We start from the raw sequence: 24,065 nt of genomic DNA, 5'->3' as shown, positions 1-24,065 counted from the left end.
TCGTGAAATGTCACTCAAGGATAAAGAGGAGCTCCACAACAAGTCAAGTGGTGCATATAAAGCTTCAAGTGATGCTCCGACAACATCAAGTGACAAGCTAGTATCCAATGAGGAAATAAGTCTAATGGTGAAATACTTCAACAAATTCTACAAGAGTCGATGCAAAGATAGAAGCTTCAAGTCAAGATCCTACAGTGAGAAGAGATCTTCTAGTCGTAACCGAAATTGCTACAATTGTGAAAGACCCGGACACTATTCTAATAAGTGCACAACAACCCACAAGAAAAGAGAAGACTCACCTAGAAGAAGGAGTAGAAGAGATGAATCACCTCATAGAGAGAGAAAGAGTAGAGATGATCGTTATGAACGAAGACCCTTTCAAAGAAGTAAGGATTCGAAAAGGAAAGACAAAGTCATCAAAGAGCTATACAAGAAGAAGACATCAAGCTCAGGTTGGTGAATGGGTATCCGGCTCTAACTCCAACACCCACTCTGAGAGAAGTTATCACTCCGGCTCCAACTATACTCAAGATTAAGGTTTTGCCGAACTTGCTTTAGTATCCTCCGACTCCCATGACATATTTGATTCACCAAATGAAGGAATTGGAAGATACTTCATGGCTAAAGGCCCCAAGGTATCACACCCCGAGTATCTTGATTTCAATAGTGATGAAGATGATTTACTTGTTGATAAGATTAGTGATGTGAGCTATAATGAACTTGCTAGTAATCATGATAGTCAAGATGAAATGTGTGACAATGATAAGAAGGATATTGAGCATGTAACTAAAGAACTAAACACTCTTAAGTTAGCTCATGAAACAAATCAAGAAGATCATAGAGAGCTCCTAAGAACTCATGCAAAGCTACGCTTCGAGAAGCTAAACTTAGAGCAACATCATAAGCTTCTAAAAGCAATCAATGATGATCTTCGTAAGAATAGTTCTTCTTACATTGCCAAACGTCTCCTCTTGTCTACTTTTATACCACAAGTTAAATCTACTCAAGCTAGTAACAAGAGTAAGAAAGGTTCTTCATCTAGTAGTAACAATAACAATGCTAAATTCAATATTGTTGCTTCTAGTAGTTCTCTTGATTCCACTAATGATTCTCTTAGCGAAATTACACTTAGCAAGAAAACACTTTATTGTAAGGAATTATAGAGAAAGGTGTCTACAAAAGCCTTGCCGGGAGTAATTTGGTTCATTTGGTTCATTTGGTTTATTTGGCCAAATGGATGTACAAGAATGTTTAAGCACCTTCTCTAGCTATCTATCTCGACTTGTCTAAATTATTTTTTGTTATATCACAAAACTTGAACAAGTCTCTTTTGGACCCTCCGCCGACCCGATTAGGCTGACCTCCCAAACCTTCTAAGTGATTTTCGGATAGACCAACTCACAACCATCTGGTCTCACCGAAACCACTAGGACTGAGATCTGATTTTCTATCTCGGAGATATCGATCTGAAATTCTCGGCGTCACTGAGCTGATGTGCTCATAGCAGTCACTCATCTCGGTGCCAACGATTCATTTCGCTCGGTCTCACTGAACTGAACCTTTAGGGATACAAGCAGTGGCGGACCTACCATTGGGGCGAGTAGGGCGGCCGCCCCGGCTCTCCTGATGCGGAGCAGGGTACCCTAGCTCAACCTCTTTCAGTTTTAGTCGAAGGGGAGCAGCTCCATTGACGATGAGTTAGCTGTGGAAAGCCCTTTTTTCAGGAACCAACACACCACGTACACCACGCGCAGGAGCCTCTAGCCTAGTGAATCGTTCGATTGGAGAAAAATTCCCACACTGCCTCCCAAATTCCAATCCCTACCTCACCTTCACGACCATGTTAGTAGGCAATGAGATTTAGATACATTTTTTTTTCTTTTTTACATGTTGTAGGTTTTGCTTGGAGTTTTGGGTCGTGTTGTTACAGCTAATGAGTATTCAGGCAACAAGAGACCATGTTAGTAGTTTCTAAGATGTTTTTTCTAATATAATTTTCCATGTTCTTAGTAGTTGAATCTTATCCATATTGAAACTCAATCTTTCGAGGCCATTGAAAACACTTGCATTTGTGCTTCAATTTTTTTGTCCTAACATGTTCGCCCCGGCTAACTTGAATTCCTGGGTCCGCCACTGGATACAACCATCTGGTCTCACCGAAACCACTTGGACTGATCTGATTTTCTATCTCGAAGATATCGATCTGAAATTCTCGGCGTCACTGAGTTGATGTGCTCATAGCAGTCACTCATCTCGGTGCCAACGATTCATTTCGCTCGGTCTCACTGAACTGAACCTTTAGGGATACAAGAGTCTGTTCTTGTTTCCTCAGCGGCTCTCTGTAACTATTTCCCCTCTCCCTTAATGAAAATGACAGACAACAAATTGTTGCTTGTTCTTGAAAAAAAAACATGGTCTGTACGGTTTTCCATGCTCACTTTCCGCAAAGACTGCAGTCTTTCGATGTTTTTTCTCTCGATAGGAACTGACATGATAGTATCATCCTGCGCATTTCCACTCTATTGAAAGTTAACTACAATCTTTCTGAAGGAATTCGAGGGTTCGGCTAGAGATGCCCTTAATTGTGTGCACCAACCAATTCGGCCAAAACACTCAATTTACTGGAGAAATGTGGTTAATTAAAACATTTGAATGGATCAGATCGGTTGGCAATTAGGCAACAGATCAGATCATACCGCCCATGTGCCATGCATCTAATTAAACGTGGTCAAGGCTTATCGTCTTACTGTAATTTAAACACCTAATCCAACCGCCCACGTTACAACTAGCTGGCAGGAATCAAAAAGGAGAAAATTAAACTGGCGTCAAGTCGTTTGTTTATTTCCTGGGAAGTCGTTCTTGCCCATTCTTCCTCCCACAGACCTGGAGTTGGATCACTACATTGCCAGTAGACCGAACACACTCTCATACTGGAACTGAAAAGCTCGATCTGCTACTCTCCATCGCCCTTGCTACACCCCAGCTTTCTGATCATCCTCCGAGTGATCCGGCTCATCGCTGCTCTCTTCACGCCGGCTGGTCTCCTCCTCGTGTAAGTCAAACCAAGCTCACTATATGTTCTTCTTCTAGATCCATATACCTTGTATGTATCCCTTGTATAAATGTGATAGCCATGGTCTATGGGTACGTAGTTGCTGATGTGGTTCGCACATTCGTTGCCATGAGTACATTATGTAGCTAGATTTGGCAGATCATATGAGTACATGTAGACACGGATATGTTGTTGTGAGGTGTTCTTATGTTCCTGTACACTTTTCAGCGGACCACACATCAATGGCAGGAGGAGGAGGAATTGTGGTGCGTGTGTGGAAAGAATGGGGGATCCAGATCTTGGTTGTCACCAGCTTCCTGCTTCAGCTCGTCCTCCTTGCCTTTGGTGGGTTCCGGCGGCGCAGTTCCTCTGGCGTGCTGCTGACCTTCCTCTGGCTGTCGTACCTGATGGCCGATAACATCGCGGTATACGCCCTTGGGCACATGACCCTAGAGAGCAGGCTGCAAGATGATGCCGGGCTTGTGGCATTCTGGGCAACCTTCTTTCTACTCCACCTCGGTGGCCAGGACACCATCACTGCCTTCTCCCTAGCTAGAGGACAACCAACTATGGAGGCGCCACCTGCTGACTCTAGTGGTGCAGGCATCGGGAGCCGGCTACGCCATCTACCGGTACATCATACCCGGTACCTGGAACTTGGTCTCGGCCACCATAGTGATGTTCATAGTGGGTTTTCTCAAGTACGGGGAGAGGGTGTGGGCTCTCCAAAGAGGCAGCAATGGCAATTTTGCTTTGTTGAAAGTTTACAGCAAAACTTCTCAAGAACGGGCTTACGTCTTGAAGACCAGAGCTAAGATGGATAGAGAGGAGGAGATCCTATTCGACGCTCATTACATGTTCCATTTTTGTATGGGTGCATTTATCAACGTCAGCCTCGAAAGGTGGTCCACCGACGCTGTTCTCAGTTATTTAGACCCCGTTCTGCCTCTGCCGTATGAATTCAACATGGACATGTATGACTTGGTCGAGGCGGAGCTCTCCCTTCTGTACGACCTGTTTTACACTAAGGCGCAAGTGGTTCACAGTTGGCCAGGCTACTTGATCCGTGCCATCTCACTGCTTGGCACGGTGAGCGCATTCTTGTTGTTCCGTCTCGACGACGGTAAAGGTGCTCACAGCAGAGTAGATGTCTCCATCAGTTACATGCTATTGGTTGGGGCCATCGTTCTGGAGACCACATCAGTGTTTGCAATTGTAGGATCAACATGGACGTGCGGCTACTTGCACTGTCAGGGATGGAACAGAACTAATGCTATGGTTTTGTGCATTCGGCGACTTATCCAAGTGGGAAGCCAAAGAAAATGGTTGCACTCCATCGGGCAACGTAACGTGTTGGATTACTGCACCCGTAACCAAACCGATTGGATGAACAGGATTGTAGAGGCAACTGTACTTAAAAAGTGGCGGAGAAAGGTGAAATTCTCAGTCAGTACAAAGATCACGATGAAGTTCAAGGAACTAGTGTTGGGACAGGTACGGAGAACAATGACTCATTATTCTGAGACATGGACTATTCTGGATGCACCGGGAAAATGTGTGCTAACGGAATACAGGCTCTTGGATGACATGGGCTTTTCTATCAAGGACAGGGATTTCGCCCATTGCATTCTCATCTGGCAAGTAGCAACTGACATTTACCTTTGTTGTTGTGATGACAACCAGCATCAAAGAAGGTGCCTCAAAGCTGAAGAGGACGATAAAGTTCTTGTAGATGCAATAAAGGTATTATCTAAGTACATGGGTTTTCTAATGATACACCCAAGCTTACTGCCCGGCGGAGTTCCAAGCGATTCTACCATCAATAATTTGGAGAATCTGTGGAAGGACAGCAAATGTTCTACTAGCAGTGAGTTTGCAAGGTCATTACTTTACCATAAAAGGGATGATCGGCCTTATATATCTCTTGCTGGTGAGCTGCTTAGAAACAGAATGAATTTGCCGATGCTGCGAGTCATCTTCGGGGTGTGGGTGGAGTTCCTGTGCTACGCATCCTACCATGGCACCGGCATTTCCCACTGTATACAGCTTGGCAGGGGCGGTGAGTTCCTCTCCGTTATCCGCCTCGTCATACATCACATCCAGCTATTTCATCACAAGTATAGCGAGAGGCTTCCAAGCGACGCTGACACCCTATAGGAGAGGTTGATTTATATGTTGATTTATATGCCTCGAATGCAATTTAGTTTCTTTGCTACCCATTTTTATTGGTTTAACTAACTCTGTTTTTATGGGCATGGGACACAAAATGAGCTACTCTATCATATCTGCTGTTAGTTTCTATGCCTCGAATGCAATGTAATACCAATTTCTATTGGAATAATAACTCTGCTTTTGTGAGCATGGAACAGCAATAAGAGCTCCTCTATCATCCTTGTTGATGTTTTTTATTGGATTTCTTTCTCTTTTGTTTTCTGGAGAACTTAAAAGTGCTCCCATTGATAGGCTGTTTGTGCTGTTGACCTCCAAAATAAGTGGCGCAGCTTTGGAATAAGGTTAGTTCAACCTTAGTTCAAAACTGCACCACTTATTTTGGATCGGAGGGAGTACAAAACTAGCAGTGACCGTCACAAATGTGAGGGTGTACTCTTTCTTTAGTATGCTGAGGTTGTCCAAGAAACAAAATTCCGTGTTTCGTAACTACTCATATGATGCTATTACAAATAATTAGCCAGGTGCCTGCGTAGTTGCACGAGAAACATCATTACTTATGTTAACCATTTTTTGGTACTCATAAATATGTTTGTTGTACTACCTACAGAAATAATAGAGATTCATAATAATTGCGTTGCTTATACATAATCTTAGATCAATATGTTCATTATATTAGATCATCGTGTACATTTTCATGTAGATCACATGAAGATGTGACAGAGGTTACTACGATGGTAGTACATGGAATGGAAGGAAGGAATACAGTTTTAAGATAAGATTATTTTATTGGTAATTACTTAATGAATTCGTTTTTGGGTGATACTTAAATGAATTCTGATATGGTATTTGGCAAGAAACAGTTAGATGCCTTTGGAACTTTTTGGACGTCCGAAAGAAATTTTGGTTATACAGAAAGTGCAACTTATCCATGTTACTAAATCACCCTGAAACCCCTAAAAAAAACTAAATCACCCTGGCTTGAAAAACGCAATTAGACTTCTTTTTTTGCGGAAAACGCAGGTAAACCTTGCCACTTAATGCCCAGCTAGCGTTTCCAGACTTTTCAGGTCTCATCGAACTGCTTTCAAGTCGTTAATGGTGGGAGTAGGTGCGTAGCTACGAATGGTGGATGATGCTCTCTGAAATAGCGCGGCGTCGGACTCAGTTCCAGAAACAAATAATTGCTGTGATATATTATGCCTTAGTTACATCACATTCGATCGGCATCGGCTACATCTCATAGACCCTAACCGTGCCGCCATTAGTTTCGCCAGACTGCTATCCTAACTATCTAGATACATGGCGCATCCCTTCCCGAGCGAGCTTTTAGGTTTAGTAGAAGTAAACCCCGCGAACAGAAATTAAAATAAAAAACAGTACAAAACTATTCTGTTCTGCTGCTGCTCTTCTGTTGTAGTAAAATCAACCAAATATGTGCATCATCAGGATATCTCGTGTTCGTGTTATACGCACCATTGCTGGAGCACATGCCAATCCGGTCAGACCTTCGGCTTCGCATCAATCTTTGGAGGAAGAAGGCAGCCCCTGATTACAGCCAAGGCAATGTCAGTCAGTCTCCCAGTTCGAGACAGCACAAAATAGTTCTCCATTGGAGATCAAAGAGTGCGGTTACACTGTTTATGCAACAATTAAGGATTAGTTACTGAAAACGCTGCCATTTCATCAGGAGTTAATGAAAAAAAAACTGCTGCAACTTCTATTTCTTCAATATCGATTTCCCTTTTGCTTCCAAGCAACAGGATTGCACGATACATCATTCAGAAAGGATTCAATCGTCACATACCGTTAGTTTCTCATTTGCAGAAGCAAGCTGAATCTGCAACGTTCTGATTGTCTCCCTTTGCAATAGGCCTCCTTCCTACACGATCATATATAATATAACACCCATTTGTCAGTTGCTCGACGGCTTGTAGATCTAGAAAAGGGAAACACGACAGGAAAGATACCTCGAGGGCAGCAACTCTCCTCATGGCATTCTCTAGCTCAGCCCCACATCTTCTTGCAACTTCTTTCTGCTTAGCTATGTCAGCCGTCAAAGACTGTACCTGAGCTAATTGATACTCACGATCTTGCCTGACTGCTTCAAGTTCGCTCTTCAGACGATCCACCTCCTCCACTAATTCGTTTTGTTTCAAGACTGCCTATTATTAAAAATTTGATTGACATCAGGAGACAAGTAAAACTCCCAGTTTGATTGACATCAGGACACAAGTTTTTTTTTTTCGTAAAAGAGATGTATGTCTTGATGGTGAATGGCGATGTCAACTTCTATTTTGAACCTGACAAGTGACATGAAAAAGCAATGTGTATAACTGGACACTACAATGGCCACATTAACTTCTGTTTTGAATCTGATGAGTAATATGAGAAAATAATATATAACTGGACACTACAGCAGCCATGTTAACTTCTACTCCCTCCGTCCCATAATGTAAGACGTTTTTTTAAACTAGTGTAGTGTCAAAAAACGTCTTACATTATGGGACAGAGGGAGTATTTTATAGTCATGCGATACAGCAAGAGAAGACTGGCAATATTCACACGCTTCCGATGTTCTATAGAAGATCCAAAGTGAAGGAAAATAATAACATTTGCACGCATCTTTTAATAACGTTATGCACATCTATACTGTGGCTACAGCTCAGTAATCTATAAACGTCATTTACACACCAAAGTGGTTAACATAGGTAAACAAGGGAAGTACCCAAAAATATTTATCATGAAAAGAACTTGCCTGACAACCTTTCAGGCTACTGCCCACTGCCTTTCCAGAATCCATGTTCTGCTCATCTCCCTCAACCTTCTCTATAGGAGCTTCCACATGCTGCAAACACAGAACGCCATAAGCTCAGTGAATTACACTGATTCCTGATAATGTGGGGGTGTTTAGTCAAGTTGTTGATATGTGTGGTAATAAGCTGCAGCTAACTGTAGACAGATGGACAAAAAATACCACAGCTAATCACAATGCTGGTTGGAACAGGTAGCAGCTTCAAGCGAAGTAAGACAACAGGAAGATATAACATCGAAACTTTGACTATCAGATGCCAAAAAAAATGATGAGAAAGTTGCTCCTAGATAGTCCACTTGGATGGCATTTGCTGAAAGTCTAAAACACACCACACAATCCTGATTTGGTTAAGGACACTACAAAATTGTGGTCACTTGCCCGAACACTCTGGTCATAAAGATAACACCGGCCATTTTTCAGGAGAGAAGGGAGCTCAAAGCAAAGCCGTTTCCCCTTGAAACTAAACCAAGAACACGTTTGGCAGTGCCCTTGTGTGTGTTTGTATGGCATGTGTGAGGGCACTGACATGTGAGCTTCAGTTGGAAAATGGCCTTTACACTCCCTTCTCTCTAGTAAAGTCGAAATAATATTGTCTTGGTGGCAGAAGTCGGGATTATATGCATGCTTCTCAAGATGTCAGAAGTGGAGTGCCCCTCCCTCCCTATATCAGCACCTGATTTATACAGTTTTCCAAGGGCACTTTCCATGAAGATTGTGCAGAATCTTCCGACGTTCTTTCTCTCGACAGGCACTGATATGACAGTATCCTGGGCATTTCTACTTAATTAAAGTTAACTGCATGCATTTTAGCAACAAAATACTGAAAGTAGCAAATGTATTTCAAGTTGCCCACCATTTTCTCGAGTCTATCCTTGTTTAGCGCCTGAGGTGATGCACTCGATCCTTCCTTTGCCAACTGTGTCTCTACATCAGATATCAATTCCGTTAGTGAGAGAAATAAACAGTGAATATGAAGTTGAAAGGTTTCACTTTGCTACCATTCTCCACATACTGCACATACTGCATCTTCGTTGATTCAAGCAAACTCCTGAAGTCCATGATTTCAGCCGTGTCTGCATCTTCCTTCTCAAGAAGCCAGATGCAAGCTTGCAGCTTTTTAATGTTTTCTAACAGCTTATCCTTTTTCATCTAAAGAGTGAATAACCACAATTACAATACATCGGAATTGACAAATTTAAGGATGAGATTCAAAATATCACTGTACTAAATAACAGCCATCCACAGGGCTGCTTATCCTATAAAGCTAAAAGGTGGGGTGTAGTAACTAAGAGATTCAAATATTACTGGTTTACAACTATGTTGTCAATTCAATCAGATTCACTAATGAGCGCAAGCAAAGGGCATAGATTGAATGTCTTTCAACCAGATAAGTAAGTGAAACAAATCATTTACATAATACTACCAGCCAAGCACTAGTTAAATCAGAATCAAGCTATTCCATACCTCCCTCAGTTCCTTTTCAGATTCTGCCCGTATCTGTTTTTTCATCTTTTTGCGACGAGCACTTCTGGATGGACCCTCCTGATGAAAAACACGACATAAACAGGTAAACAACTGTGACAACTGTACAAAGTAACATTGAACTTCATCTCAATACTTGAATTTTGGTTGCAATTTTTAATAGAACATGCCGAGATAGTGTGGTTTTGTTTGATAAAGTACTGAATGCAATGGGTGTGGAGCTGTTCATATACAACGTCTGGATGGAAGAAAAGTCGCATGAAGAAGGATCAACCCCCCTAAACAGGCTTAAAAAGGAAAACCCGAAACAGTGAGTCGATACCTTAAATTTGTCCATGTTGCAAGAATATATAGCAGTAAACGTGCAAGGGCAATAATAGAAAAATTGAAATAAATAAATAAATAAAGGGACACATTAACTCTGATAAACTTATGAGAGTGTACATCAATTCTGTTAAATGCTTTCACTTGGGTATTTGTTCTACAAACATGCAATATGTTTCTCAGTAAACATCATCGTCAGTCTTCCTAAGCTCCAGTTAATAAGTTGGTCTGTAGTGGTCTAGTGGAAATTTGTTTAAGAAAGTGTTTTAATCTCAACTGTCAACATTCCCAAAATGATTGGTAATGGGATTATAACCACGTAGCATAGATAGTTCCCACCACTCCAAAAATGAAGTAAAGAGCAGCGCCGCAGATGAATTTTCAGTAACACACAGAATCCATCTATTTGGTAAATTTAATTATTGCCCCCTATTTTCATGTCAGATTGACATCACGGCAATTTCAAAATATGCACCGATACACAGTAGGAGATCTTTATCACCTTGTGATCAGTCTGGGTCTTTGCATCCCTCCTCCCACTATCCAACTTCTGCTCATCCCCCGGGATTGCATGATCAGGTCTCTCCTCCACTGCAGCTGATAAAGTTTCTGGCTGCTGCAAAATGCAATGAAGCCATGAAAGAAAGTAGGTAAAGTTATTAGTTTCCCGCGGCGGTGAAAAGTGAGAACACCTATGCGCATGCACTACACATTGCTATGGTACCACTTACAAGTTACAACAAAGCACCTCTTAGCGCTAGCAAACAAAAGGTCAAGTTGATGAAGGATGTGCATGCACCAATTTCGGTCTAACTCGTTATGAATAGATAGTATCCAATTCCCTTAGTGCTAGCAAACTAAATCAAATTGGTGATAACAATATGCCTAAAATGAAATATATTACTCCCTCACCAGCGACAATTAATATTGGATCAGAGGGAGTACCAAAAAATTAGAAGAGCAAGTCGTATAGATTGGTGAACCACTGAAACATAACAAATAGATCCCCAAGGTAATCTCCCAAGAGCTCTAAAAATTCTAAAATTTGAAGTAAAGCAGCACCTCGCTGTTGCAGTTTCTGTAGCTTGGCCGATTCTCCACGGACAACCCATCGACTGACGATAACATTGACACCGCCTTCTCCCCTTCCTCCTTACCTTCCACGGCAGCCTCGGCTGCGTCCGCCTCGCCTTGGCGTGGCCGCTTGGCGTGCTGCTGCTCCGTTAGGAGCTGAGTGATCGGCGGCAACCTTTCTCGAGGCCTAACTTTGGAATTCAGCGGCGGCGACTTCTCTGCTCGGTGCCTGCTGCACGGCGGCGGATTCGGTTCCTGGCACCTGCTGGCAGAGCACAGAGACACATGCCGGTGGAGGCTCCCGGACAGCTGCTGCGGCTCCAGGGGGGCGTGCAGCTTGGACGCGCAGAATTCGATGGCGGCGTCTGCGCCCCGCAGCTTGAGCTGGAGCAAGGGAAGAGGTGGCGTCAGAGGGGAGCAGGAGGAATTGCATACCTCCCTCAGTTCCTTTTCAGATTCTGCCCGTATCTGTTTTTTCATCTTTTTGCGACGAGCACTTCTGGATGGACCCACCTGATGAGTAACACGACATAGACAATTGGACAGGTAAAACAACCGTAACAACTGTATAAAGTAACATTGAATTTCATCTCAATACTTGAATTCTGGTTGCATTTTTTAATAGAACATGCCGAGATAGTTGTGGTTTAGTTTGATAAAGTACTGAATGTAATGGATGCGGAACTATTCGTATACAATGTCTGGATGGAAGAAAAGTAGCATTAGAAGGATCAACCCCCCTAAACAGGTCTCAAAAGGGAAATCCAAAACAGCGAATCAATACCTTCAATTTGTCCATGTTGCAAGAATACATAGCAGTAAACGTGAAAGGGCAACAGCGCAAAAATCAAAAAAATAAAAATAAAGGGGCACATTAACTATGATAAACATATATGATAATGTACACCGATTTCGTTAAATGCTTTCACTTGGGTATTTGTTCTACAAACATGCACTATGTTTCTCAGTAAACATCATCTTTGGTCTTCCTAACTCCCAGTAAATAATTGATCCGTAGTTGTATAGTGGAAATTTATTTAAGAAAATGTTTTAATCTCAACCGTTAATGGTCCCAAAATGATTGGTAATGGGAATATAACCACGTAGCCTCAGCAAGAGATTTTGATGTCAACTGTTAACAGTATAAAAATGATTGGTATTGGGGTTCTAACCACCTAGCATAGATATAGTTCCTACCACTCCAAAAATGAAGTAAAGAGCAGCGCCGCAGATGAATTTTCAGTAACACGCAGAATTCATCTTGTATTTGGTAAATTTATTTTCATTTCCGATTGACATCACGGCAATTTTAAAATATGCACCCAGACAGAGCAGGAGATCATTATCACCCTGTGATCAGTGTGGGCCTTTGCATCCATCTTCTCAGTACACAACTTCTGCTCATCCCCCGGGATTGTAGGATCAGGTCTCTGCTCCACTGCAGCTGACGAAGTTTCTGGCTGCTGCAAAATGCAATGAGGCCATGAAAGTAAGTAAATAAGTAAATTATTAGTTTCCAGCAGCGGTGAGATGTGAGAGCACATGTGGGCGCGCACTTACAACAAAGCACACTAAAACCAAATACGCCATTTCGGTCTAAAATCAAATTGATGAGTGATGTTCATGCGCCAATTTCAGTCTTAACTCGTTATGAATAGAAAATCTCAAATCCCCTTAGCACTAGCAAACGAAATCAAATTGGTGATAGCAATATGCCTAAATGAAATAAATTACCAAAAATAATAGCAAGAGCATATCGTTTAGGTTGGTGAGTCAATGAAACATCACAAAATAGATCCCTAAGGCAAATCTCCCAAGAGCTCTAAAAATTCTCAAATTTGAAGTAAGGCAGCACCTTGCAGTGGCTGTGGCTTGGCCGATTCTCCACGGACGACCCGTCTGCCGACGACAACATTGACGCCGCCTTCTCCCCTTCATCCCGACCATCCACGGCAGCCTCGGCCGCGTGCGGCTCGCCTCGGCGTGGCCGCTTGGCGTGCTGCGGCTCCGCCAGGCGCTCGGTGATCGATGTGGACGGCGGCGACCTTGATCGAGGCCAAACTTCAGACGGTGGCGCCTGTGACCGGTTTCGACTGCTCGGCGGCGGCGACCTCCCTCCTCGGCTCCTGCTGCTCGTCGGCGGATTCGGCTCCTGGCGCCTGCTGGCGGGATAGAGGGACACATGCCGGTGGAGGCCCCCCTGCGCGGCCGGACGCGGAGGCTCCAGGGGGCGGTGGAGCTTGGGCGCGCGGGGTTCGGCGGCGGCGTCTGCGCCCCGCAGATTGAGCTGGGGCAAGGGAAGAGAAACGGGTGAGCTGGCGGCGGGGAGAAGCAGAAGCAGAGCCAGAGAGGAGCAGGAGGAGGAGAGCGTACGCTCGCGGGCTGCGTCGGCTGAAGCGGCGGGAGGTGCGCCATGGCTGCGGCGGTTCGCGGGAGGACGACGACGAGGCGAGGATTATTTTTTATTTTTTTTAGAATAGACGGCGAGGCGAGGATGAGGACGACATGGGTAGCCCACAACAAGGCCCGCGATAGCAGAGATACCGGGCCGGGCTCCTCTGCCAGCCTTCTTCTCTCTCCGTCCATGGGCCTGGCTGCATCACCCATGCGTCTGCCCGACCCATGGGCTCTCGACATGGCTGAACCAGTTTTGGCTCATCCGGTTTACATAAAAAAAACGGATCAAAAACCTGAACAAGGTGCCCTGTTTATGAGGGAAACCGGGCCAAGAATCTTTGAAGCAAAAGTAAACAATGGAGAGAGAAAAAATGATCTCCCACGGCACAACTCAGGAGTGTCCACAATCAACAAGTGCAACTAAACATGAACCTTACTTGGAACTCCGCCACAGAAAATCAGAACGATGTGTTGCAGATGTGTTGTGGCGAGCTTTGTGCTTTTGGTGGTGTCTCGGTTCATAGGCTCATTGATGGTGCAAGATGCCTCCCCAACATGTACCGTCTGATATGACATTTGATTGATATCAACCTATATATACCTAACATATGTTTTTTTCTTAAAAATAAAAATGAAAAAAAAACTATACATCAAAATCTCCATGGAAATATGAAAGGAATACTATTGTCGATTATGATACATGTATAATGTACTTTCTTTAGTGACCGTTATTTAATGTATAGTCAGCACGCCTTCGGCTCGCTTCAGTGCTTATAATCGTCGCTAGGTGATCTATGAATCTGGATGGAATTTTTATTATTCCCGATATTCGTTGTACTATCATGATTGATAATTAATAGATTGAAAGTTTTCTCATATAAAAGGGGTGGAAATGATATGCCTAAGTTTTTTCTATATGGAAGAATTTTTTTTTGTGTAAAAAGAATGTAATTTATGAACAGTGTTACTAAAAATGACTATTTATCTGAATCGACAACATACCAACCAATACTCATACATCCGGTGTGGCAAAGCCAAACCGCTTGCTGGCAGGGCTCGGTGATGTGATAGGTGCTCAATATATTCCCTTTTCTCGTGGAAAAAAATGTGTACATGTCACAGAAGATTCACATAGCATACCTTGCATTTTTAATAATTCAATGAGATAAACAATGCACCATGGCTGAGTGAGAGTGACCGGCGGGTCCCACCATTTTTGGAATATTGGCCAGATGGAGGGCCCACGAGAGCGATGGCCACCATCGTGTCCTCCATAGGGGCAGCCTGTTGCACGTACGGTAGGAATTTTTCACTTTTTATAAGCTTTCGGAATAATAGCAGGTGGGCAACTAAAAAAATGGAATAATACGTAGCAGGTAGGCAGGCAGCTGGCGGGCACCTGCATGCTGCATGGTGGACAGCACGACGGGCGTCAAATAATTGCACCCCTCGCTCCATACCCTGCCTATATTATTCTTGAATATATACTGAATAAGAACTCCCTCCGTTTCAGTTTACAAGTCCGATGTATATACCTAGATTGTCAATTTTATCACCCTAATATAAACTATATAACATAAAAATTATACCGTTCGAAAATAGAATATCTGAAGTTTATATTGGTATATTTTTTTTAAATATATGACTTGTATTAGGTTGGTCAAATTGACGACCTAGCGATACGCGCATGTCCTGTAAACTGAGAGAGAGGGAGTAATATCATTTCCAAGATGAAAACATCGACCCCGATCGGGGGCGGAGCCAGGAATCTTCGTAAAGGGGAGCAGTAGAAGAGGTAAAATGTTGGAGGGTGCTAAACACCTGAATTTAGAGCATTTTGAGCTAATAATGAAGAGATGTTTGTAGAAAAAATAAGTTACCACGAAGAGGGAAAGAAACCACAAAAAATCTTTACTCGCTTTACCCTTTTTATTTGTTTAAAAAAATGAGTTTTCATCCTCTTCTTTCATTTGTGCTTGTGCCTCGGCAACTCAGTTGGAGGTCCTCACAAGAAGAGCTTGAAAAGAAGCTTTGTGACGGACAGGAAAGGGACTTTAAGATTATAAGCTATAGAAAAGTCAGGAAATTCATGTATTGTTTTTGGGAACATGTTTTATGTTCATGTCATTTGCGTGTCTGTGTTGATGGAACCTCAGGCAATTGCGAGCACCAATTAAAAAGAAGCTTTGTGACGGACTGGAATGGTACTTTAAGATTATAAGCTTTAAAAAAGTCAGGAAATTCAGGTATTGTTTTCGGGAACATGTTTTATGTTCATGTCATTTGCGTCTGTGTTGATGGAACTTCACGCAATTGCGAGCACCATTTAAGAGTTTAAGTCCTAGACTTAACATTGATGCTCGCATTTTCCTGCATTTATTCTAGGCTTTCCGGCGATGTGTGTTCAGTGGGAGGAGATGTTCTCGTGGACTACTAAGATGTCTGTGACGACTTTGTAATTTCAAGATGATGTGCCAGATCAGTCTGTCGAAGCTGCCCATAGGGGTAGGGTATGCGTCCGTTCATAGAGATGAGTGTATGTGAGCGGCTTTGATTATTGTCTTTTTTTTAAGAAAAAAACTAGGACTACCTCGCTCTCCTGCGTGCAACTATGGATCACCGGGGAAAATATCAAAATCACGGAGACTATATATAGTGGGAGACACGGTGTGGGACCCGAACGAACAACATTTTTTACCTTTTTATAAATAAAGCATCACAAAGAAAATATCCACTTGCCAAGACGAAGAGAAAAATATCCATTTTTCAAGAGGCCGCCAAGAGCAATCGGGCAACCACCTTGGTTAATTAACAACGCCCCCCGCTGACAGCTACTTAAGCCCTAATTAACAATCACCACCAAAAACCAAATCAAAGCTTCCCATACACAAAATATACATAGTGCGTGTAGCTATTAGGGTTCGAATTTGCATCTTCTTTTTTTTAGCTCAGCGAGTGGAGTGGCGCACTGGCGCCTCTTTTCCGCCTATAAATGCCGCCCCTGGGCGAAGCCTTGTGGAGAGAAATCTACCACCGCTCTCCCTCTCCCTCCCGGCCTGCACACGCACAAGCAGCGGCGAAGCCTTCTCAGCTGCCTTCTTCCTCCTCCCTCTCTTTCTGCCATGAAGCCCCCTCACTTCACCGGGGAGGCCGCCGCCGGCGCCTCATGGGCTCACGAGGTCAAGCAGGCCCTCCGTGACAAGCTCCGGTGGGCACCCGCCGCGGGCACCACGGGCACCGGCGGCCACGGCGCCGCGAGGCCGCCGACGGCCTCCTTGGCTGTGACCGCCGAGCCGGCGGCGCAGCCGGCCCACGGCGCCGACTGCCGGGGCTTGGCCGCCGCCGAGGACCCCATCAGGAGGGTCATGTTCTTGGCCCCCTGGGGCCACACATAAACGGAAAAGCAAGTGCACGCACGCACGGCCATGCCCTGGCCGGACCTGCAATTGCACCTCAACCAAAATATGGACTACTACATATATATATGTGGCCGTATGGACCATGCATGAACTGATGATGAACATGAACTCATCAAGGACCAACTAAAAACCGGGACTAGATCGATCGGGAGAAGAAGATGTGGTGCTTGAGTTGTTTGTTCATGTTTCTCTTGGAGAGATGCATGCATGCATGCATGGGGAGATCTCGCCGTGACGGCCGGGTTCGTGCATATATATGGCCTATGGGTGTTGCTGGCCCTGGGTTGAAGCTGCGCAAGAGCTAGCTGCAGCTTTGTTGTAGCCATGAACCTGTTTTTTCTTTCTCTCCAGAAATTCTGTACCAAGAGCCTGTGAAAAGCTATGTGTGTATGAGACTATGAGCTAGTTAAAAAAAACTCTTCCTCCTTTCCATGGCATGGCATCTCTCTCCAGTTGTTAATCTTGCCCCAGTTGGTTTCTGTGCATCCAAAACCATGGTGTTGATTCCTGCAATATATATGCAGAGGAAGAACCGGCCATGGTGCTTAATTCTAGTATGCCGTGGTGCTAATAAGTTTGGTGGTGTGGACTATGGAATGATCTTACTTTAATTCTTGTCCTTTTGATCTGGGAAAGGTTGTTGGGAACCAGCCTGGATCCTGGTCATGGAAGACAGACCAGGAAGTTCATCATGCTTTCCTGCAAGGTCCAGATCACAGGAGAGGGTGCTCTTTGTCATATGTTTGGTTGTTGTGTGAGAGCATGAGCATCTTTTCCATGTCCCCTGATCTGGAGAAGGTTGTTGGAGACCAGCCTTGAACTGTGAAACATGCTCATCAAAGACCAATGATCTGAGGAGTTCATGGCCCCTCTCTCTCTCTCTCTCTCTCATCATGCTATTTTAGAGGCAATAATTCACAAGTAAACAAAAAAGAAGAAGAAGAAAAAAGGAAGGAGACTTTGAATTCGATTCCTCTGTTGTGTAAACTAGTGGACTGAGAATCCTATTCCAGACAAGAAAGAGAAGAAAAAAAGGCTCCCACTTGCAAGGACGGACCAAACCAGAGTGGGCCAATCACCTTGCTCCCTTTCCACAGCACCTTATCTTATCTTCAGATATGATATCCACGGAGAAATTGGCACTGATATTAGCAAAAAATAATAATAGAGAAACAGATATAACCAAGGTGCATGATGGGCTTTGATTATGACACCATATGTACATGGTGTTTGTTGTCTAGCTTGTGGCGACATCCCCCAGAAACTGGACCTGTAGGAGCCATTCTTTCGTCCCAGATGTCTCCTATGCACCCTCACAAGGCAGAACCAGATCAGAGATCAGCTGATTATTCACTATTTTGGTTGTAGGTTTGAGCACACATTTTTTTTTACCCTCCTCCGACTAGCCGCTTCGTCGAAGGAGGGTAACGAGAAGAAGAAAACCGAGGTAATTCACTTTTTGATACTATAGTATGGGTTTTCAGTCTTCACACACACAAAGAAAGAACTTTGGTTTTATGGGTTTTGAGATGGTACTAGCTACTCAAACTTTTTACTGAATAAGTTGGGTACATGTCAGTCTCTTGATCATACAGTTGTCCACCAACTGCGCACTGAACTGAAAAAGAGCGCAGAACATCAAATGGCAGCCCAGATACACTCATCTTGATTTCTTGACTGAAAACGATACTTCAACTTCTACCCCTAGCTAGCTCGAAGAGCCCCAAATTTTAGTGTGCCTTCTCTATCGCCGATGTCTTTCTCTTTTCTTTTTTCGGGACACTGTCGCCTATTCAGTCCCAAGTTAAGCTGAAATGGTATGCTAGAAAACTTCTGAATAATGTTGCAACTTCTAAAAACAGCGGTAGTGTTTATGGATCCTCTCACGGGTAGTGCTTATGCATCCTCCATATTACCAGTCAACGTAGGAACCAGAGAAGTATCCGGCTGTGTAGCCTGCAAACAGTCAAACACATTGCATCAAAATATGATCAGTGGTGTCCTCCTCTTAGGTCGCACAGGAGGCATGAAAGAGGATGTTCCTGCAGCCCTCTTCTCGGCTGATGATCAGAGATCCAGAGACGATAGTGAAGTGCAAGCCAAGTAAAAAAAAATTACAGTTAAGTGGCGCCCAAGATTTCCAAATAGCCTTGGCACAAGCAAATTTGAATATTTGATGGCCCCCTCGTTGAGCATCTGGTAAGCAAGCAGAGGCGAATGAATAGATAAGTAGCAAGGCCTCGTCCTGCACCAGAGGAATAAGATGAATCGCCTGAATCCCATAACTGAATGAACTGTAGATCAAGCCATCGGTAGGGAGCTCATTTGGCATTTGGCACATCCAGCGATGCGAATGTGCGGCCTCCCTAACCGTCCTCCTGTTGCGCACCCTAGCTAGCATTGACCTGCGTCGCGACGATCGGAGCAATATCGTCGGCGCATCTCCCATTGATCCAGCGATCCTTCCAGAAGAGGACGCTGTCGCCAGAACCTAACTTGCAATAAACCAAAGTGCAGAATGAGGCCTCCACCTTCGGATCCGAGGCCATGGGCAACCCACCCTTGCCAAGGTCTAGCAGCCAGATCTATGCGCTTCAAGCCAAGCCCATTGCAGTTGGAATGCCAGACTCTGCAAGTTCAAGTTGATTACCCCCAAGCCACCAAGCCACCGGACATTTCCCACCATGAATATCGTCAGAACCAGCCCAGAAAAACGCCCTGCATCCCTTATCCATACGCTCAAGATCCCACTTTGGAGCCTCAGCCACCAAAGCTTTTTTCCATCAAAAAGAATTTGTTTCAATTGAGTATCATAAGGACATATTTAGTCTGTGTCCAAGAACTCAAGATCAAGAGGATGATCATTATCCAGGGCCAGGGGTCAGTGTCCAAGAACTCAACATCAAGAGGATGATCATTTCAGTAGCCGAAAACAAACAGGAACAGCCACGAAAAAATGCACTCGAGATCATCGTCAGACTACAATCATTTAATTGAACCAATACAAGGTCAGCACCACACACTGTTACCTGCTACTCCCATCTAACCTATGTTATAATGCAGGTCTGCTACACTGGCAGGGTCCGAGTATGCGACTCTACACGCAACCAGCACAAAATCACGGCAGCCGACTCCAATAACAGCGGAGAGCGTGCTTCTCCTACAAATTGCAACAAAAGACATATTTGGCATATTAATATCTATAAGGATAGATCAGAACCGTATACAAGAGCATTTTAATTGGTACTACTACAGAACTGCTGATCGAGTGAGTCTAAGGGGACCGACTGAGGCAAGACAGGCAGAACCTTTGCGTGGACCATCGGGTCTAAGACAACCTGCTCCTACGAATCAAGAAACAATATCCCGGCAGTTTTTACTTTCTACACGCGCATCTAATATGTCGATCAGTTAATTGGGGTGTTTGGCCACTGATGAGAAGTCTCAGAGTTCGTACATAAACTGCAGTTCCCCGTGCATGTTCACGGCTAGCATAAGCAAGCAACAAAATAAGGTTGCAGTTTAACTTGTCAGGCTCGAAATCTCAAATCAATAGGGAAATGGGAGAAACAACCAGTGTGTTTCGTCAGAACATCTAGCTCCAGTGCAGGACACACAGTTATGTTTAGCCATAACTCGTAAGCAAGTGGGTTTGTATTTATTTTTTAATCCGCAAACTGAGCTTGGCCAATTATGAAATTGATGCCTCAGCAAAAGATAAAGAAATATTTAATTCAAGTACACTTCAACTTAAGCGAATGATGGAAAGAAATTTAACCGAGGAAACAATGGTAACAAAGTACCTGCTCCGGTCGAGCTTGGGAAGCACACACCTTCATTACTCTTCATCCTCAGAGTCATCAGAAGTTTGGTCGCTTTCATAGTCTGGGCTTGCTCTAAAAATGTAGACCTGCATCATGTACATAACTAATGAGGTTGCACGATATGCACTTACCAGTGAGATAAAACAACCTCCTCACGATTAGGCCTTAAAAGGATCCCTTCCACTATCTAAAAAGATATGGCTGTGGACAATTAAAGGCCTATGAATAAAATAATTCCTAGAGGCCCTTTCAGATTTGGTTGGAATGAAGGTATATACTGTAGGGATGCTGAGCAATAACATTGTTTCCTGCAAACTCTATGTAGAATTAACTGGTAGTCCAAACAAGCCTAATTACTCATATATGAATAAGTAGACACAGCTCCCAAGTTTCAAACTTTCAATGATGGATATGGATATAAACCACTTTATAATTTGAAGCTAAGACATACCAATGACTCTAGTATGTAGTCAAGTTATTCAGTAGACATACCAGGTTTTTCTCATGTATATAAACTTGAAAACCAATGTTTTGACAGACAAACGCATTAGTGAGTATGACACCACACAGCAACTTTCAGCAATGTTTTAGAATCGCAAGGCCACATTTGGAACACAGCGATTCCACAAAACTTTTGCTTGAAAACAAGTTATGTATGCACTTGTACTCAATGTGGAGTTCCTTAAAGTAAAAAGTGGGGCGTTTTTATCCATGGAATGGAGGAGATGCTGAATCTCACCTTGAACTTTGCCCTCTGTGTCATGTGAAAAACCAAGCAATCGCCATCGGCAAGGTCATGGTCGGCAGCGAACCGTCTCCACCCCTTGTCGAGATAGTAGTGACAGTGTTTGCCCTTTCTGTGGGCATTGTACATCATGTGGAACTCGTCATCCGCCTCGTCCACCAGGACGGCTGCCTCATCGTGCGCCGGTAGATACTTGATGAAGTGCTTGGGGAATTGCTGTCACGATGCATATATATAACAATCCAATCCGATCCAAGAACCACATTGCCTCACATCACATCCAATGCAAGCTTTCTTGCTACAGTACTTTACCATCAGGATTGACCTGGTGGCGCATTCGTGGCTCATGGGCTTGACGAAGGCGGGCCAGCGGATGCGGTGGATCCGGCGCTGGAGCTCCTCGGCCTTGGCGACGGCGCCGGCCCTCTCCTCGTCGGTCGGTGTTTTCGAAGCGGCATACGCCTCGTACACTCCACGGTAGTCGCCCTTGAGGTAGTTGGGCTGCTCCGGGAGGCCGGCGACGCGGCCGGACCGCCGGAGCTCGCCGGGCTCCGGGGCCTTGCGCTTCTGCGACAACGGACCAGCGGACCAGTGATGTATACGGGTACGGGCGCAAAGGAAATGGGAGACCGGAGGCAAGGAAGAAGAAGGGAGAGGATCCGACGGACCGGCCTGGGCTTGGGGTTGGGCTTGGGCCTGGCGGCGGCCTCGCGGGCGGCGGCGGAGAGATGGTGCAGGCGGAGCTCGTCGAGCTTCCGGCGGTTGTCCTCCATCTGCCTACGGCGCTGCTCCTCGTACGAGTTCGATGCCGCCATTGCCTTCTCGATTCTTCTTCTTCCTCCTCTTCTTGGGTGTTTTCCAGCCGCCCGTTTGCTCTTGCTCTGTTTGGGAGGAGAACTGGACTGAGGAGGGAGGGAATGGGGAAAAGTGGCGTGGCCCTAGACTCGTCTCTTCTTGTTGACCGTGCGACCACACCTTTGCTTTTTAGCCCTCCAAATTACTACTCCCTCCTTCCCAAAATATAAGCTCCTTCCCAAAATATAAGGCATCCATTGACTTTTGTGGTCTTTGTCACACAACTTTGATTATGATTTTCAAGTATTATATGTCTACAAAATAGTATATAGATATATGAAATAAAATTGTTTTGGAAGACAAATACGATGATGCCATTTATACATGTTTAGTCCATGACGATACTTGGTGCACAACCGTTGGACGATACTTTATCCTGTGGATGTGCTCCGATTCGTCATACACATGCTTGGCTAGATCGCATAGTGACGTATGTGTAGACCATAAAAAAATGATGGAGTACCCCCCCCCCTTCCCAATGAAGCCTTCTTTTAGCGGGTTGCGCACCATCCAATCTGTGCACAGGATGTGTGTTTTGAAGACGCCCATGGTGGCTGGACCGTGGGCACGCACGAGCCATATTTCTGCAATGTTTTGCCCGAGCGTGCATATGTCTGTCGGGCGGCTTGATGTGTTGGCCTCGCGCGTTCGAAAGGCACCTGTCAGGACTCTCTGCCCATCCGAGCAAGAGGAGCTAGCGGGGTGTTGATAACCCACAAGTTTATAGGAACTATCATAATGTTTTCCGATAAGGGACAACTCTTTGGGCCGATTCTCACGGAATCTTGAGAATCGGACCTCCCCATATATTTTTCCAGAATCTTGAACTAGCTAGGATTGTCGAAAAGAGGTGGGTTCAAGATTCTATGAGAATCCGGAGGAGGTCCAATTCTCAAGATTCTGAGAGAACCGGCCAAAAAAATTGGGCCTAAAGTAAGAGCGCCGAACTCAATAAGAAGTAGAAAGAATTGGTTGATGAAAACTAGTAAAAAAATCACTTTAAAATTGCAAAAGATTATTGATGGTTTGTTTGATCACAAGACAAAATGCAAAAACATAAATAGTAACGAAATTACAATGGTGCAACAATTGTTAAATCATTAATTATGCTAAGGACAAGCCCGTGGTTGTACTTATAGGGATCAAATCGCTCTCGTGAACAGATGGGAGTTTTACCAAATTGCTTTCAACAAGTTTCATTGACTTACCATTCATTGCTTTGATAGTTTACGGTGGAACCTATTATAATATGATGTTCTTACTTGAATAAACAATATACTTATGATTATATTCTCTATACAAAGATTTAAAAAAACAAAAGCATAATTAAGATAACATTTAACCATAACAATAAACTTTGGGATTCCAATAGCCCCTCGTGCAACAGTTCATAAACTTAGGGTTTGGTAATCTCTGTCACTCCAACAAACCACCATGAACAAAATAATCATACAATGCTCTCCTCTAGGCTCATGGAGTCGACGTTCGCACATCACCACTGGAGAAATACATTACAATGTAATATCAAAACATTGAACTAGATTCATTCACAAGATTAATAGTGACGAGGTTTATCCCATGTCCTTAAGAACGTAACGACCTACTCACAACACACCATATAGATCATGATCAGCGGAGAACAATCTAAACATATGAATCTTTCACAAATAAAACTTCTAAGCATCAATTACAAGGAGTAATCAACACCAGAAACTATACTCAACAGAGAATGTGATGTAATAGTCCATTGATCAGAAAGCTAGGGTTGAAGGAGTTGATGGAGATGACGGTGCTCATGAAGATGTTGATGGAGATGATGATCGGTGTGTTGGTGATGACAATGTCTTAGAATTCCGCTCCCGGAGGGATGGATCTCCGACGGAATCGATCTGCTAGAGGGCAAAAGTGC

At 44.0% G+C, this 24,065-nt stretch overlaps 3 protein-coding genes and 1 pseudogene across 7 annotated transcripts; 2 read left to right on the top strand and 2 right to left on the bottom strand.

The window, feature by feature from the left end:
• Nucleotides 1–3,246: 3,246 nt before the first annotated feature.
• On the top strand, nt 3,247–5,443 carry LOC123114165 (uncharacterized; annotated as a pseudogene).
• Nucleotides 5,444–6,394: 951 nt separating this feature from the next.
• LOC123114164 (serine/arginine repetitive matrix protein 1) lies at nt 6,395–13,404 on the bottom strand. Of its 4 annotated transcripts, none has more exons than XR_006456437.1 (12): nt 13,290–13,404; nt 12,772–13,203; nt 12,266–12,379; nt 10,905–11,429; nt 10,345–10,458; nt 9,501–9,578; nt 9,035–9,185; nt 8,890–8,960; nt 7,988–8,069; nt 7,192–7,386; nt 7,029–7,103; nt 6,395–6,769 (listed from the first exon to the last, which is right to left on the bottom strand). XR_006456437.1 is itself a non-coding variant. In XM_044535541.1 (12 exons), the coding sequence occupies exons 1-12, from the start codon at nt 13,329–13,331 to the stop codon at nt 6,743–6,745; spliced, it is 1,914 nt and encodes a 637-aa protein (XP_044391476.1). In that variant the 5' UTR covers nt 13,332–13,404; the 3' UTR covers nt 6,395–6,742. The 4 variants fall into 4 exon arrangements, 3 of the variants coding, with proteins under 3 accessions (XP_044391476.1, XP_044391477.1, XP_044391479.1); XM_044535541.1 differs by having other exon boundaries at nt 7,980–8,069; XM_044535542.1 differs by having other exon boundaries at nt 7,980–8,069; nt 10,345–10,455.
• A 2,922-nt stretch (nt 13,405–16,326) lies between these two features.
• On the top strand, nt 16,327–17,169 carry LOC123114163 (uncharacterized). The gene has a single exon (XM_044535540.1). The coding sequence runs from the start codon at nt 16,436–16,438 to the stop codon at nt 16,706–16,708; it is 273 nt and encodes a 90-aa protein (XP_044391475.1). The 5' UTR covers nt 16,327–16,435; the 3' UTR covers nt 16,709–17,169.
• Nucleotides 17,170–19,585: 2,416 nt separating this feature from the next.
• LOC123114162 (B3 domain-containing protein Os06g0194400) lies at nt 19,586–22,224 on the bottom strand. Of its 2 annotated transcripts, none has more exons than XM_044535538.1 (5): nt 21,970–22,224; nt 21,614–21,868; nt 21,296–21,517; nt 20,536–20,642; nt 19,586–19,892 (listed from the first exon to the last, which is right to left on the bottom strand). In XM_044535538.1, exons 1-4 carry the CDS (start codon nt 22,114–22,116, stop codon nt 20,571–20,573), a joined length of 696 nt encoding a protein of 231 aa, XP_044391473.1. In that variant the 5' UTR covers nt 22,117–22,224; the 3' UTR covers nt 19,586–19,892; nt 20,536–20,570. The 2 variants fall into 2 exon arrangements, with proteins under 2 accessions (XP_044391473.1, XP_044391474.1); XM_044535539.1 differs by having other exon boundaries at nt 20,566–20,642.
• Between the last annotated feature and the right edge of the window lie 1,841 nt (nt 22,225–24,065).

The sequence above is a fragment of the Triticum aestivum genome, chromosome 5B, assembly GCF_018294505.1.
Source record: "Triticum aestivum cultivar Chinese Spring chromosome 5B, IWGSC CS RefSeq v2.1, whole genome shotgun sequence".
Classification (NCBI taxonomy): Eukaryota; Viridiplantae; Streptophyta; class Magnoliopsida; order Poales; family Poaceae; genus Triticum; species Triticum aestivum.
The sequence above is the reverse complement of the archived record's forward strand: the minus strand, read 5'-3'. Positions and strand labels throughout refer to the sequence as shown.

Bases quoted from the DNA above. Each gene is read 5' to 3' on its own strand.
- LOC123114164 (XM_044535541.1), bottom strand. From the start codon at position 13,331: ATGGCGCACCTCCCGCCGCTTCAGCCGACGCAGCCCGCGAGC. The intron at 13,204-13,289 runs GTACGCTCTCCT...CCCTTGCCCCAG, and splicing joins AGCCGACGCAGCCCGCGAGC to CTCAATCTGCGGGGCGCAGA. The intron at 6,770-7,028 runs GTATGTGACGAT...GGCTGTAATCAG, and splicing joins CTGCAAATGAGAAACTAACG to GGGCTGCCTTCTTCCTCCAA.
- LOC123114163 (XM_044535540.1), top strand. From the start codon at position 16,436: ATGAAGCCCCCTCACTTCACCGGGGAGGCCGCCGCCGGCGCCTCATGG.
- LOC123114162 (XM_044535538.1), bottom strand. From the start codon at position 22,116: ATGGCGGCATCGAACTCGTACGAGGAGCAGCGCCGTAGGCAGATGGAG. The intron at 21,869-21,969 runs GTCCGTCGGATC...CCGTTGTCGCAG, and splicing joins CCAACCCCAAGCCCAGGCCG to AAGCGCAAGGCCCCGGAGCC. The intron at 21,518-21,613 runs GTAAAGTACTGT...GCATCGTGACAG, and splicing joins CCACCAGGTCAATCCTGATG to CAATTCCCCAAGCACTTCAT.